This window comes from Mustela nivalis, assembly GCF_964662115.1.
Source record: "Mustela nivalis genome assembly, chromosome: 12".
Lineage (NCBI taxonomy): Eukaryota > Metazoa > Chordata > Mammalia > Carnivora > Mustelidae > Mustela > Mustela nivalis.
In genome coordinates this window covers 35,521,474-35,537,188 of record NC_139031.1, presented here as the reverse complement: position 1 = coordinate 35,537,188, position 15,715 = coordinate 35,521,474, and the positions used below count along the sequence as shown (strand labels likewise).

Here is a 15,715-nt window from a genome sequence, read left to right as displayed (position 1 = left end):
ACCTAGACTTGCTTGTATATACTACTCTGCAATAGCTCCAATAAATTGTATGCTTTTATCTGGAATTTTTCTCATGCTTCCACTGAACCAAAGTTCTTTTGTATTTCACATCCTAACCAGAAGTGGATGTCAATTTCACTGTGTTTTTATAAAAATGAAATTTATATTTGCTTCAAGTTCAAGATAGTGAACACATGCCTTTGTATCTTCTCCTGAAGTTTCTATTAAATTACTAGTAAAGGAACAAGTACATGGTACCATCAAGATGTGGAGAAAGGGAGGAGCCTTCTCACCAGACCAGTGATTTCAGTACACATCCAGAAGGCAAAATGGTTAGAAGAATATTGAACTGGGGAGCCAGAGTGAAGCAAGCTGTAGCCTAGTAGCTTCACAGAAGATGCTTCTGGAGAGGAACCTCTGACCAGTTCAGAACAATCCCAGAAGGGCTCTAGCATCAACGATTGCTGGAAAACTAAGGGAGGGGCTAAAAAGTGAGGGTGATATTAGTACAATTAATAATTGAAGGTCTTTATATTGGCAGTTGCTCTTCTTGGGTATGTTTATGAGCTTATAGCCAGGTGTTTGGCCCCTTGACAAAATAGTTAAAATAGGTCAGTCAGAGAAAGACAAATACCATTATGACTCACTCATAAAAGTATATCCATCATAAGAGGTGGTTGTGAGGACTTAATGAAATAATGTATACATAAGTGCTTTGCACAGTTCCTAGAACATAAAAAAAAAAAATCGATAGCCATTGTCATTTTTATTGTGACTGATGAATTAGTTGCTTTATGTAGAAAGGAATCCAAAGGTTAGGTGTTTGAAAAAAAGAGGAGTATGGTAGAAGAGAAATAGGTGAGAATGGGTATCAATGTAGGTGGATATGGATTACAAATTAAAATCCTCACCCTATTTTCCTTACTAATACCTTCTTCTGGAGAAGAAGAAATCAATATATATAATGGCACCCAACTGAAATTCCATATATACAGAAACAAAATTGTTTTGAGAAAATTCATCGTGCTATTTGCATTTCTAATCCAGAAGACAAAGGATTTCTTGAAAAAAAAATCTCTATAGAGTGTCATTAATATCCAATATTATACCTAAAGAATCTTCAATGTCCTGGGGTTAGAAGGATAGAACAAAAGACCTGCTACAAAAATAAAACTGTTTTGAAGTCTTCTGACTTAAACTAAAAATTAATGTAAATCCTGCTTATCAATACACTGTTATGTCTTGATATAAAAATACGTTTGCTCTACGTGGAGTAAACATTGCTGGTCTAGGAAGATATACCATGTTCCTCTCTAATCCTTGGCACACTACTAAAAATTTTCAGTCTTGGGACACCTGAGAGGCCTAGATGGTTAAGCATCTGCCTTCAGCTCAGCTCATGATCCCAGAGTCCTGGGATCAAGTTCCACATGACTCCTTGCTCTATAGGGAGCCTGCTTCTCCCCCTACTCATACACATTGTCTCTGACAAATAAATAAATAAAATCTTTAAAACAGAAATCTTCAGTTTGGGATAGATCAATATTTATAGGTACAGACCAAATAGTAACAACAAAAATTGACTAAAACTATTTACTTATTCTAATTAAGACTTAAAAATGCTGTGAGGTCTTCACACAAGGTGACTGGTCGATTTTATATTTTAATTAATTAAAATGGGTTTTATGTATAAATATTTAAAAACTTAGTGACTAACCTATGGATTTCAATTTTGAATCAGCTTTGGTCAATACAGAATAATAATAGCAACAGTACTTCCTAATACACATAAATATAAATTACTGTCAATGAGACAATTTCTCAAAATTACTACTACTTAAACGTCATTGTTTCATACTTTATGTAATACAACTAGTAGGTAGGGAAGATACCCAAAAAGTGAGATAGTTGTAGTTTCCCTGGCTTTGAACCTAGCCTGAACATGTTTGTTAAAGGCCAAATTTTTTCTGACTTTACAGTCTAGTTGTTACTGATGAGCACAGCCAACTTTCTTCTTTGTTCATCACTTCCTTTTAATAATTTCCATTTGTGATTAAGTCTCCAATTTGTGTATATATTTCTAATGGGAAATCAATGAAAGATTCAATCTTTATTATATCAGAGTCCTGATGAAAATGAACTCAGCCAACAAAAAGCTTTCTTTTTGTGACATGAGCTATGTTTTCATTCAAACCCATTTTTCCTTCTTTAATCCTGACACTACTTTTAAAAAATGTGAAATGTTTGGGGCACCTGGCTGGCTCAGCCAATAGAGAGTATGGGTCTGTGGATCTTGGGGTTGTGAGTGTGAGCCTTATGTTTGGGTGTGGAGTTTACTTAATAAGAAAAATATATTTTTAAAAATGTGAAATGTTTTCCTTTCATTGATTCTGTAATAGTCTTTAGTAATTATTAATTTAATGAAATAATAGCCACTTAAAATTATAAGAAAATGAAATAATTTAAAATCAAGTTATTCCAATTTCTCCTTAGGATTCTAAATTCACTCAGTCAAAAATATTCTTTTAATACCTTCTATTATGGGGCAAGGCACATTTGTGGGTAATTGTAGTATGTTTTCAATAGAGGACAGTTCAAAGATACTGACAGATCCAAATCCTTTGAGCATTCACTATGAAATATACCAAGCAACATTCTTAAAGTCAACCATTTTCTTCTGGCATACATAATGTGAGCTATCCTCTGTGGAAAGGTAATGTAGAACATTACTTTGAAGGAGACTAAACTCTAAATGGGAAAGAATACATATAAAAAGGCAGTACCCAAAACAGCAAATATATTTAAGCCAAAATTTACAAACAAAATGTACAGTGACAAATAGATTCTAATGAAGATTTTACTGGAAAAAAAACCCAACCTACCCACTAAGGCATTAAATATAAATGCATTTTAATTTGCAATGCAATTTTTAATAGACTTATGAAAAACACTGGTCATAAAAATGGTCTTCTGTACAATTCTGTATTTATTAAGAAGAGCAAGATAGAGAGCTATGCAAAGATAAATCCAAATATCCCAGGGAAGAAGAGTTTAGTCAGAGAAAACTAAAACAAAAGTTTTTAATGAAATAATGGCATAACTGAAAAATTGTAGAAAGAGAAAGAATTTGACTCCCTTAATTCATCATAGAACAGTATATAGTTTTTAAAGAGATGTTTTTAGGGTGTAGTGCTTTTGTGGTTTCTTTCTTTCATGTAAGAAAACAAATTAAATCAACATTATATTTAAAAACATCTCCATTTTAACTATTTTTTGTTGGCTGATAAAGTTTTGCCCTGAAGTAATTCCTATCATTCCCAGTAACTCCTTCATAAGCATATGGTATATAAAATGAAAGCCATAAGAAAATTATCCTTACTAATTGCCACATCTAGTTTTTAATCTTTTAAGTTAGAGTAGCCAATCAATTTATCTTTCCTATAATATTTTTTCTCCATATTATATTGTCAGTTAATGTTTTAAAATGGCAGCTTTAATTTAGGATGCCACCTCTTAACTGTCATTTTATAGTTTTTTTGTATGGGAGGAGAATTCAAAAAGTGGGTATTCTCTGTGGTTAATAAATTGGCTCGAGTCACATTTTTAGTTCAGAACTTTTTTTGGTCACAGAAAATGTGTATCAGCACACTAGTTTTGTGGCCATAAAGTCTGCTACCTTTTCAATCTGATTTTTAGTACCATCTTAATATTATGTTATAAAGAACGCAGAATATACCTTTATATTTGGCTTTCTCAGAATAAAGATATATGCTTTATTTAAAGCTAATTTGCTCAATATTGGCTTGGAAATTTAAAAGATTTTACTTAATGCTAATTTAACTTTTTTGTAGCTATAAGCTCATAATTTTACCACTGGCTTTTCTGCTACACAAATTCTGAACAGTAATGAAACATTACACTATTTCATTTGGATAATGTTGATATAAATATGTAACCAAATATTGGAAAATTTCAAATCAACTTGTTACCAACCATGAACTCTAATAAATGGGCATTTATTATGACTATCACTTTTAATATATTAAAATTATTCAGTAACTGTTTTTTGCACATTAAATGAAAAATTAAGTTTTTAAATTTTATTCAAAGCATTAGGAAAATCATATTCAAAACACAGAAATAATCAGACTGTAACAATGCTGCATAGATAGTGGTTCACAAGTTCCCTGACACTAAGTGACTTCTACCTAACAAAAACTTCAATTTTCAAGTCACCAGGTAGAAAATGGTAGAGGCATTATTTTCTCTTTGAGGCTGTAAAAAATGGCTTCAATGGTGAGAAGTCACATTTTAAACAACAAAGATTAGATTATCCCCTAATTTAATTCTACTCCCCTCTTGTTACTTCTCAGATAAGAAAATTTAGAATGTAAGGATTACTGGAAGGGAATGGGAGGTAAACTACCTCTTAGGGGATACCCTGGTCAGTGCCTGCTTTAATCAGACAAAACACTGAATTAAGTTTTAAAAATTACAACCACACCATTATGCATAACTAAAATTGCCAATATGAATACTTTTTTTTTTTTTTACATAATACATTACATGTATACAAGAAAAAAATGACCTGTTTCCAATCCTTTGACCTTCAGTAGAAAAAAAAGTCATCACTAATGAGAGATCTGAAAGAGAATTTTCATGGCAGAGCATTAATTCCATAGGGATCAAAATCATTTCTGAATAGTGAAAATAGCCTGAATCAATGAGAAATTGCTAAATTTTTTAAGAGTTTACTTTTTTAAAGGGAAGACAATTTATATGGGAGGAATTTGTAGCTGGGAACATTGTTCATTAAAACAGTTACCTGAGAAAGACTCTTAAAATTGCCAGTGCTTTCAGAACCCCCCTCCACCCCAACAATGCAGGAAGGAGCGATTTGTAGGCTTCTAGCTTCTTATCTTTACCTACATGAAGAAAGTTTTGAACTCAACAGTCGTTTGGGCTTTACTACTACACTGATTAAAAGGCCACAACCAAGACATCTGAATGGTAGACTATAAGCGCATTTTTGCATTCATTTCAGGCTTCTCCCTTTATCCTTTTTTAAAGAAAGAGTTTGTAATTGTTCAAATGGTCTTGGATTCAAACCTACTGTCCACACACACAAAAAAACTTTTGTAAGCAAATTGGAAGTTTTCTTATAATAGTAAACAAACTGTCTGGTCTACGTTCTCTAATCTATGCCTAGAAAATAAGGCATTATTAATTCTTCATTGGCCACTGCAGAGCATAGACAAGTGTTTTCTTTCTAATCAGAGGCATATACAAACATTCCTCAAAGTGCATTGTTATTTTTAACCTCTGTTATGCATTTACACAGCATGAGCATTTATGACTCCTTACATACTTGTAGGATTAAAATGCTTATTCCCAACATCTCACAAACACCATAATTACTTGAGAAAAGACAAAGTGAGAGCAGCTACAGAAGTAGCAAGGTTTTTTTTTCCACAAATAAAAAAAATATACAAAAATGGCAAGTTAGTGATAACTGGTAGTATGAACTCTCAATAATATTCCACTTTGGGTTCCAAATTAAGATTTGACAAGTTTGAAGCCTTGTCCTGTGTCCAGCACAGTAGGAAGAAACCAACTCATTTTTAATCTTTTCAAACACCTAAAACAACTTTTGCAGATCCAAAAAAGGTTCAGACCGCACAACCAATTTGCCAAATGCACCAGTGGATACGTAATACGAGGAAAGTGTAACATCCAGTGCTTGGCCACGTCGCTGCCTGTTGGCAGGTGCAGAGTGTAGTCACTCCATCGCTTTGACACACCGTAGACGGCTTTCACAGTGCGGCCCTTTTCAGTCCAGCAGATGTTATTACTGGGGTTGCAGTTATATTCTACCCAGTCTTTTGTAAAGTCACCCAGCTGTGGTGGGTCAGCTTCTTCAATATCTATGGTCTTTGTCATCTCTGCTCCTTGCACTGCAATGTACTGATCATTGATTTTTCTCACTTCTTTCACCCACGGAGTTGAATTCTCACTGTCTAATACGATAATAAGGCGAGAACAGAAGGAGGCATTCTTTTCTCTCCACCATTCTAAAAGTGTGTCAAGGCGCAGTATGTCTCCACCTGTGAACAAAAGAAAATTCAATAGAGTAATAATTTCTGAAGCCTCCTCTTAAGTATAGTTTAAGTTCCTGGAATTAAATATGTAGGCCAAAAAAATAGATGGAGCCTTCCTTTCAAAGTATCTCGTCAGAAGAGTTTTTAAAAACAGACTTTCAACTTTGGGTTAAAAAAAAAAAATCCTTGTTACATTGAAAAAGGAATAGGTTATAATAAATTAAGAAAATTATATTTATGAAGTTAAATTTAGTGAAAAAAATGAAAAGTCAATATTCTCTATCACAGGCAGCAAATTATGGCTCATGGGCCAATCCAGTCATCTGTGTTTGTACGGCCTGAGAGCTAAAAACTGATTTACATTTTTACATGGTTAAAAATCAAAAGAACAGAAGTTTGTGTCATGTGAAAATACAAGAAACTTAAATTTCTTCTTCTTATTTCCATAAATAACATTAATGTGCATTCTGTCTATGGCTGCTTTTGTTCTATAGTGCCTGCGCTGACCAGTTACAATAGGGACCTTATGACTACTAAGCCAAAAATACATTGCCCTTTAGAGAAAAAGTTTATTGGGTCTTTTGAAAATCACTGATCACTGATAAATTAATGTTACCTTGCCTTATACATAGACACCTATTGAGGGAAAAAGAAACTCTTCCTACCTGTATCGTGGTAGGAAGAAGTGGATTTTTTAAAGATTTTATTTATTTGACAGAGAGAGAGAGAGAGAGAGAGAGCACAAGTAAGCAGAGCAGCAGGCAGAGGGAGAGGGAGAAGCAGGCTCTCCACTGAGCAGGGAGCCCGATGCGGAGCTCAATCCTAAGAACCTGCAATCATGACCTGAGTTGAAGGCAGCCACCTAACTGACTGAGCCACCCAGGCACCTCTAAATGTATTTTATTACCTGAAAACAACACAGGATTAAAAAAAAATACATACCCAGAAAAGTCTAAAGCATATTTATCTTAAAGCTAGTAGGTTTTACATCTAGTTCATTATAATAGGTCTTTTTGTATTAATTTTGATTTTTAAATATATGGCACTAAAATACTATTTTGACTATTTAATTTTTGGCATCCTCTTAAATTCTGTGACCCAAGCAAGTGCTATCCTTACTCACTCTACTCTTGGCTGTGTTTCAATGGTACATTAATATTCATAGAATCATTCCAATTCTAGGGAATTTATCCTATGGAAAGGGCAGAAATGGGGACAAAAATTACATACAAAGATCTTCTGCCCACTGCTATCTATGATAGTGTAAAATCTGAAACAACCAGGAGGAATGGAAATTATGAGAGAATTATAATAAAATGGTATTTAAAAAAAATTCTATTGACAAGAAAATGTCTATAATACTAGGAGAAAAAGCATGGCATGGAAGTGTATCTACAAAAACAGCAGTGGTTATTGCTGGGTGTTTGGATTTCAGGTAGTTTTTGTTACACCTTCCTATATTTTTGACCATTTTTACACTGAGCATATGTTACTTTAATGATCAGAACAAAGTCCTAACATGGTATAATCTCCATGTTGAGGGAGATGACGGCACAAGCTCCAACAATTTCAGATACACATCTCTACCTAGAGCAATCATTCTCTGCTAAACTATCAAAATGACACTGGAGAGAGAGAGAGAATCCTTTAGTATTTGGTTTCTATTAGTAATGTGACCCCTGAAGCCAGGGAATAATAACACATTCTTTATGAACAATTAATATTCTTTTATTCATCAGCCTACTATAGCTTGGGCTTTTGACAATGAAAAAGCTATTTCATGAATTGTTCTTATACTCATGCTTATCATTTCAGAGGCACTATCTCAATACATGGTCTCTGTGTATTACTAATGTGTTGCTTCACAGAGAGCTCCAGAAGATACCTTTCATTATATGGTAAAATGTTAACTTTTCATTATTGCCAGTTCTATTCATTTTCTCATAGAGATCAGAGAATGACGGAGATTACAAGAGCTATTATACAAAATCCATCTGCCACAAAACATCATTGTCTAACTTGCCTTCTACAACTATTTCAATAAATATCCTAAAAGCACATTCTAAACTAATTCTCTTGCATACATGCTCTTTAGATATCAATAAGAGACTTAAAGGAGCATTAAAGCCTTTTCAACTATTTCTCTTCTCCTGTTTTGTTTTGCTCTGCTTTCTCCTATGAATAGGTTCTATGTTGCATTTGGCTTTTGGCCCAGATGCAAAGTACTTACATTTATCTCAGCTAACAGCCATCTGATGCAGTTAAAGTAATTGAGACTGCTTTTTAAAGGCTTTGTTTATCTGTGATAAACTGCTTTATAGATTATCTACATTTTTTTCATTTAATTCTCTCTTGTCATTATCATAATTGTTTTTTACTCTGAAACAAAGAGGCTAAAATAACTGATTCCATCTTATGAAACTCCATAAATTAAGGAGACTACTATATATTCTAAGAAATACTGTGAGTCAAGGTATGTGATATAAGGGCAAATAGAGATTCTCTTTCTCACAGTGGTACTTAGTTCTGGACCTGCTCTTACTTGCTAACTCCCATGTAAAATCCAGACATGATGTTTCCTATTTTACAGGTTTTTAGAAAGATGTAATTCTCCGAGCTCAAAGCTCTCTATCACATGGGCTGGGATGGATTCAAGCATTTTCCTTTGAGCAGGAGGGTTCAGTACTATCATCTGCCTTTGAAGGTTATGTCTCTAGCAGCCCAAGGCAGGAACTGAGAGAAAGGAAGGCTCAGCCTCTATCCCCAGTTCAACCTGGTTACCTCCAAGGGGGCTTGGTGCCTCAAGCTGAGAGAGTAGAGCATTGCTGAATTATGGGATGAACCTGCCCTTCTTGGAGGAGGCAGGGTCATGTGCTTTCTTCATTGTGTTCTACTTTTTACGATTAAGTCTCCAAAACGAAAGTTACACATAGAAGAACAAATCTTCTTGGCTAAGAGAGGAATTCTATAATGGTCAACTCATTGGTGATATATTAAAAAAATATTATAAAGATACCATTCCAGAATATAATTGCTAGATATTAACCTAAAATATAGCCACACTTTATGGAGTTTATAAGTCTTCATAAATTATTGCTAACTCACAGTGAGTGAAAATTTAAGAACACTCATATATATATGTTACTTGGTGTCTATTATTTTTCCTAGGAAAAGAAAAAGTTGATATAAATAGTAGGAAACTATACATCTAGAATTTACTTCCAAAGCCATCTTTTAAAAGATACTTGAAATAAATTTTTAAAAGATTTAAGTGGAAAAATACAGTTTCTGAAAAATGTTTATATTAATAAATCCTTGTTTATTATTAATTTATTAATTAATTTATTATTTATTAATAAATTCTATATGTTAACATATAACAAGCTTACTTTTAAAATTATTTTCTTAAAATACTTACAAATAATCAGGGATATATGCATAACCACCAAAATTATGTCTTTTTCCATTTGATTTGGGAAGAGTTCAGTATTATAAGGAATACAGTAAATTTTTAATAATCAATCCCAGGTTTTAGGTCTGAAATGCTCTTTCAGGATTTTTGAATTGACTAGAACCTTTTTTTCTGTGCTCTAAGGCCAAGTACACAGACTGGTATACTTTACCTAGAATTAAAATAGCCAAAAAGGCTTAAAGTTTTCTACATTGAATTATTAATAACTTACAGGTCAAGTAAAAGATTTTACAAACTGTATTTAAGTAATTTTGATGTTGACTACCTTCTTCAACAGTGTTTAGGAAATGGGTGAACAGTGCTATAAAAAATATCTACTAAACCAGAACATGCAATTTTCTCTACCTTTTTTAAAGGTTTTTATTTGTTTATTTGACAGAGATCACAAGTAGGCTGAGAGGCAGGCAGAGAGAGAGGAGGAAGCAGGCTCCCTGCTAAGCAGAGAGCCCGATGCAGAGCTCGATCCCAGGACCCTGAGATCATGACCTGAGCCAAAGGCAGAGGCTTTAACCCACTGAGCCACCCAGGTGCCCCCAATTTTCTCTACCTTAATGGTTTTAGCCTTGGCAGCACATAGTACAATGGGGGAAAATACACTTTAAGGGGTTAGGCAGATCTGGATTTGAATTATGGTTCCATCACTTACCAGCTGTATGACCACAGATATTTAACAACTTTAGGTTTTCATTTTATTCTTTGAAAAATGAAGATGATAGAGGTGATAGTACTTACCTGAAAGCTTAAGTGAAGATTAAATTTAATGTATATAGAGTACTAAGCATAGTAACTGCTTCAAATATGCCCAATAAATATTTGCTTTTACTCCTAGACAGCCATTAATTTATTCACAAAACCAAAAATTAACAATGTATTTTTATGATAAAACCCTTATTTCAAATCTAGCATGCGATTAGGGAAACCACGATGGTTTAAAATCATCTCGACTTTAACCTTTAATCATCCCCACTTAGAGTTCTTATGTTGGGAGCTCTACCTCTGTCCTTCCAGAATGCTTCTGCTTATATTCGTCCTTGATCTGAGTATCTATTTCTACTTCTGTCTATTTTATTATTTGTAAGTATTCTTAGTGTAAAACACCTATAATAGTTAAAGAAAAAGCAGGATAGAATTAAGTTCTAAAAGAACTATTTCTAACATAAAATAAAATTACCTTTTTTTTCATGATTCATTCAATGATTTTTTTTTTTTTTTTTTTTGGAACCACTTTACTTATTTATTTGACAGAGACAGACACAGCAAGAGAGGGAACACAAGCAGGGGGAGTGGAAGAGGGAGAAGCAGGCGTCCTGCCAGGCAGGGAACCTGATGTAGGGCTGGATCCCAGGGTCCTGGGATCATGACCTGAGCCGAAGGCAGACATTTAAGGACTAAGATACCCAGGCGCCCTCATTCAATGATTTCTTCTATCTGTCTGTTACTTAAGGAACCCTACTAGGGATCTGCCAGGCTCTGTTCTAGGCACTAAGCAAATAATTAACAAAACAAAGCCCATGACTTATGTGGTCTCTATTCTAGTTGGGAAGCCCAATGAACAAATTTACATCTAAAATAGATCTCATTTTACAGTTAGCAAGAAGATTTAATATTACCCCATCATTTTACAGAGGAGAGAACTGAAACTGAGAGAAGTTAGGTAACTTGACAAAAATAACACTGTTATGACAAAATCAGGACAAGAACCAAGGTCTCCTGACCTAAGCACTACTCTCACCATATCCCCTCACTTGCTTAATCCTTATAAGCTTTCTAACATAAACTGTATATGTGCAGAACTATTGAAATCAGCACTCATAACATTTAAAGACTTAGAAGTACTGGTCAAGTTAATTAGCTTCTGAAAAATGAAACTAAATTTAATAATTCTGAAAATATATTAAAGGGAAACTGATAATTTCTTAGACTAAGCAGATTTTTTCTTCCAATCAATACAAGATAAAATTCTCAAAACCTTTAGAGATTACTAATACTATGCTAAACAGGTATGCCAGAGAAAACAAAAACAAAACAGAATCACCTGTATACTTAGTAAACTGTGAAGCAGAAAATTAAGAATTTTGGAAATCTGGAAATAATGCTGCAGTGTGAAGGGTAGCTTTCCATAAATAGATCTATCTTTATAACAGTGAAATTGCCAGAGGTACATTTACCTGCAAGAGCCCACTCTCCTGTGCCATGGGTGTGCCCACTGTAATACAAAACATACGTATCATGTCTAGGTCCATCCACAGTCCGAAGTTCAAGGAAAGCTTTCAGTTTGGAATGTAGAGTATCAAAAGACAGTCCACTTGTGGAGTAGTCACATCCATAGGTCTCAATCATATGATATGCAAAAAATCTTTGGATAGCATTGAGCATGCCAGTAGACCTCAAATTTAACTCCTGCACATGTTCTGGTGGAAGAAGTGTTGGCTGGCCATCAGGACTGAAGGAAAAAAAATTATTTTGGTGTTTAAAGAGTGTCATTCTATGTCACATTCTTACTCTTTATTTGTAATTAAGCATCATAACAGCTGCTGCTAACCAAATAGCAGAATTTTTTAAAACCCTCTTTTCTAAAGTACTAAAAATTAAGCTTGAACATCAGAGCCTAATTACTAAAAGTTACATTTCTATATAACTTTTCTCTAACCAATAAAATAGTCACCAGACTGAAAGCTGGGAAAAGATCTTCAAATGTAGATAAGACTATTCTTTGTTCTGTATTCATATTCGTTTACCAAATGACAGATACTGAATAAGACTTTTTAAAAGCAAGATCATACTGATTTTACCCTGCATTTCAAGAACACCCAGGTGGGAACTATAATGAAAGAACTTTCTTTCCTTGACAAAAAAACTTTATGGAAGCAGTATGCTTTATATTTCTATATTGAAAAAGACTTTATTAGGTTGCATTCAAGTTCTACTAAGGAACACAAATGACAGAAGAAATTGTTGGTAAATGACATTTTGAAACAGTTATACTGTTTCAATGCCTTATACTGCTGAACAACTGAAGGCAGATCTGATCCTAGAACGAACATAAAATGGTACTGTAGTAAAGATGAAAAACCATGTCTTAAAGCTAGCAGAATCAAAATACCAATATTCAGGAAGAAAAAAAAAAAAATCATCACTCCTACCCAGAAAAGGAAGTTCTTTCAGTAGTTTTGAAAACCTTACATTTTGCTTCATATATTATCAGTACTATTCTTTTTTTTTTAAGTTTTATCAGTACTATTCTAATGACACTAGTTTTCATTAAAATAGTAAGACACTTTGTGCTGTATATGTAACATTTAGCAGTCACAAATAGTAAAAGAATAAGCAAAACATTAACAAAAGTTAGTGCAAATTATTATTTCACATATTCTCTTGGCTAAACTGTCACATCTTACTTTATGTGACCCTTTTAAATCTATTCCTTTTATGTCTCATAAGAATTTGCAACTTTTTATAAAGCCCTTAACACAAAGAAAAATATTTACTACAAATACTGTTTTTGGTTTTTATGACAACTATTTGAAATAAATTTTTTATTTCAAGTCTTCCCTCTCCCCACCCCAAAAATCACAAAGGAAATTATGAATACTTGGTAATCAAAATTCATTAACAGCAAATAACTATTTTTTTCTATTTCAAAGGTACTTACTATAAAAATTTTTTTAATGTGGCAATATTTACAGATTCAAAAAGATTTGCCACACATTTAAGGACAAAAATTATTTTGGAATAAAACTACAATGAAACAAATACATGTTTAACTTCATTCCCAACTTTTTGGTAACATTTTCCAGTGAGCAGAGTACTTTTACATTCATATTCTCATTAGCTCTTCATAATAGGTTCCTCTGAGATGGGAAGAATAGGTAGTGTCATTTGCATTTTTTGAGGGGGGGAGGGGCAAAGGCAGAGGGAAAGAGAGGATCTTAAACAGGCTCCATGCCCAGCGTAGAGCCCAACTTGGGGCTTGATCTCACCACCTTGAGATGATGATGTGAGCTGAAATCCAGAGTTGGATGCTTAGCCAACTGAGCTACCCAGACATCCCTGTCATTGGCATTTTAGGTAAAAACACTGAATTTCAGAGAAGTTATGATTTGCTTAGGGTTAACACAGAACTAGTATTTAGGACTCTCAGGTTCAGTATACATTCTATTAAATTTCAGCAGGTTGTTTCTATTAAATTTCACCATGTTGTTTCATAGGACATTTTCTTAAACAAGATAACCTTGTCTAAAGAAAGGATAGGACCTTTTTCTAAAGAAAGGGTAGGACCTTTCCTTGGAAGCATCATTCATATTTTCTGATTTTTTTAACTAAGTATAAGCTAATCACATTTATCAAGAAAATATTTAAACTGAATCCTGAGGATTACATCATTATGCAGAGCTAATAAAAGTTTTTAAACATTTGGGGTAAATGAAAAAAACTGCAATGCATTATATTTTGAAAATACTATACTTCTGAAAAAATGAGCAATCACGTTTTATATTCAAATTCATACAAATATTAGGAAAATATTAAGAGTCAAGTAGTCATTACTAATTATACTAGATTACTGTACCTGCAGAAGTTGGTGGGAATCACAATAGCATATCCAACGGATGTTCCTCCTAAACAGTTACCCAATTCATGGAAGAGACCATGAGCCATGGATTCCAGTGGTAAAACTATCAGAAACATGCTCAAGAAGATTCCATTTGTTGGCTAAAAGAAGTTCAAAATAGCATATTTATACCGCATGTGTGACTGCACTTATGTGTGTGCATATATATATTTATGTACATACATTTGCCTCACTTCCAAAAAAAGATAAAAGAACAATTAATAACCTAAAACAATTACAGGTTGAATCAGAGAAAGTATATAAAGCTGAGCAATGAAACCTAAATTAATCTGGAAGTTTCTTGAAAGTTGTGGCAAAACAAACACAACACATTCTATTTTTTTTAATTTGCCTGGTAACATCCTACCCAAACTAAAAAAACAAAACAAAACCCTCTTGGTATGACACTAAAGGCCAGAAAACAAATCCTTTCCTGTTAAAAAACCAACATATTCTAAATCACTTTTCAAATAACATACTCATTTATTTTATCGGAAAAGTTACTTTAGAAAGGGCTCATTTTTTTCCTGTGAAAAGCCCAAAATTAAAGAAAATAAAATCTTATAGAAAATTTAAGATTCTAAAGCTATCAAAATGAATCCCAGTCTTAAACTTTTAATAGTCTTCCTTTGAAAAGCTCTAGACTCTGTAAATTCAAAGTTGTAAAAAAAAAGTGTATATGTGTGTATATATGTTCTATACACATAAAGGGCATTTAAGCATCCTAAAAGCAAAAGAGAAAAAGGGAGGCAAAAAAAAAAAAAGCCAAAAACAAAAAACCCAGAAAAAATAAAGGACCCATTTAAGTGAAAAGAAAATGGGTGATAATCACTCAATCCTGATCTATAGCTTCACAATACCAGTAGTATTCCCCATTCTTTGTGTTGCTACTGCACATACTATATAGTTATATGCTTGCTTCTGTTCATGAAAATGCATTTCTCTAATTCCTTCAGAATTATAATAAAAAATGGGTGATTCCCATAACAGAAAAATGGATATAATGCCCTATTTTGGGTATGCTGTTTGCTATCAATTGCATAAAATATAGTACATGCTCAATTTAGAAACATTAGAAAATATAATTGATAAGTGATTAAAATCATTGCATGTACCGTCCTCCACACATGCTTTCTGAAATACCTGACTTCACATTATATACACATGTTTTTTTTTTATCACAGTAGGATAATGTTCTATACACTAATATACTATAAGCCTATTAGTATAATGCTAATCATTTGTAAAGAATGGCATTCCTGGGTGCCTGGGTGGCTCAGTGGGTTAAGCCACTGCCTTCGGCTCAGGTCAGGATCTCTGCTCAGCAGGGACCCTGCTTCCCTTCCTCTCTCTCTGCCTGCCTCCTGCTTACTTGTGATCTGTCAAATAAATAAATAAAATCTTAAAAAAAAAAAAAAAGAATGGCATTGCTGGGGCACCTGGGTGCCTCAGTTGTTGGGTGTCTGCCCTTTGGCTTGGGTCATGTACCTGGGATCCTGGGATCATTGGGCCCTGCGTAGGGCTCCTTGCTCGGTG

The 15,715-nt window shown here is 33.7% G+C and overlaps 1 protein-coding gene and 1 long non-coding RNA gene across 3 annotated transcripts in view; one reads left to right on the top strand and one right to left on the bottom strand.

The window, feature by feature from the left end:
• The first annotated feature begins 1,618 nt into the window (after positions 1-1,618).
• LOC309845315 lies at positions 1,619-4,552 on the top strand. The gene is made up of 2 exons (XR_014301206.1): positions 1,619-4,296; positions 4,330-4,552. It is a non-coding gene; the product is annotated as an uncharacterized lncRNA (long non-coding RNA).
• Positions 2,781-15,715, bottom strand: part of TMEM168 (transmembrane protein 168) — a 32,990-nt gene continuing 20,055 nt past the window's right edge. For both annotated transcript variants that reach the window (XM_082693079.1, XM_082693080.1), the window contains exons 3-5: positions 14,138-14,280; positions 11,739-12,013; positions 2,781-6,104 (exon numbers count right to left, since the gene is read on the bottom strand). In XM_082693079.1, coding sequence (XP_082549205.1) covers positions 5,557-6,104; positions 11,739-12,013; positions 14,138-14,280 — 966 coding nt within the window. In that variant the 3' untranslated portion in view covers positions 2,781-5,556. The remainder of the gene's footprint in view (positions 6,105-11,738; positions 12,014-14,137; positions 14,281-15,715) is intronic.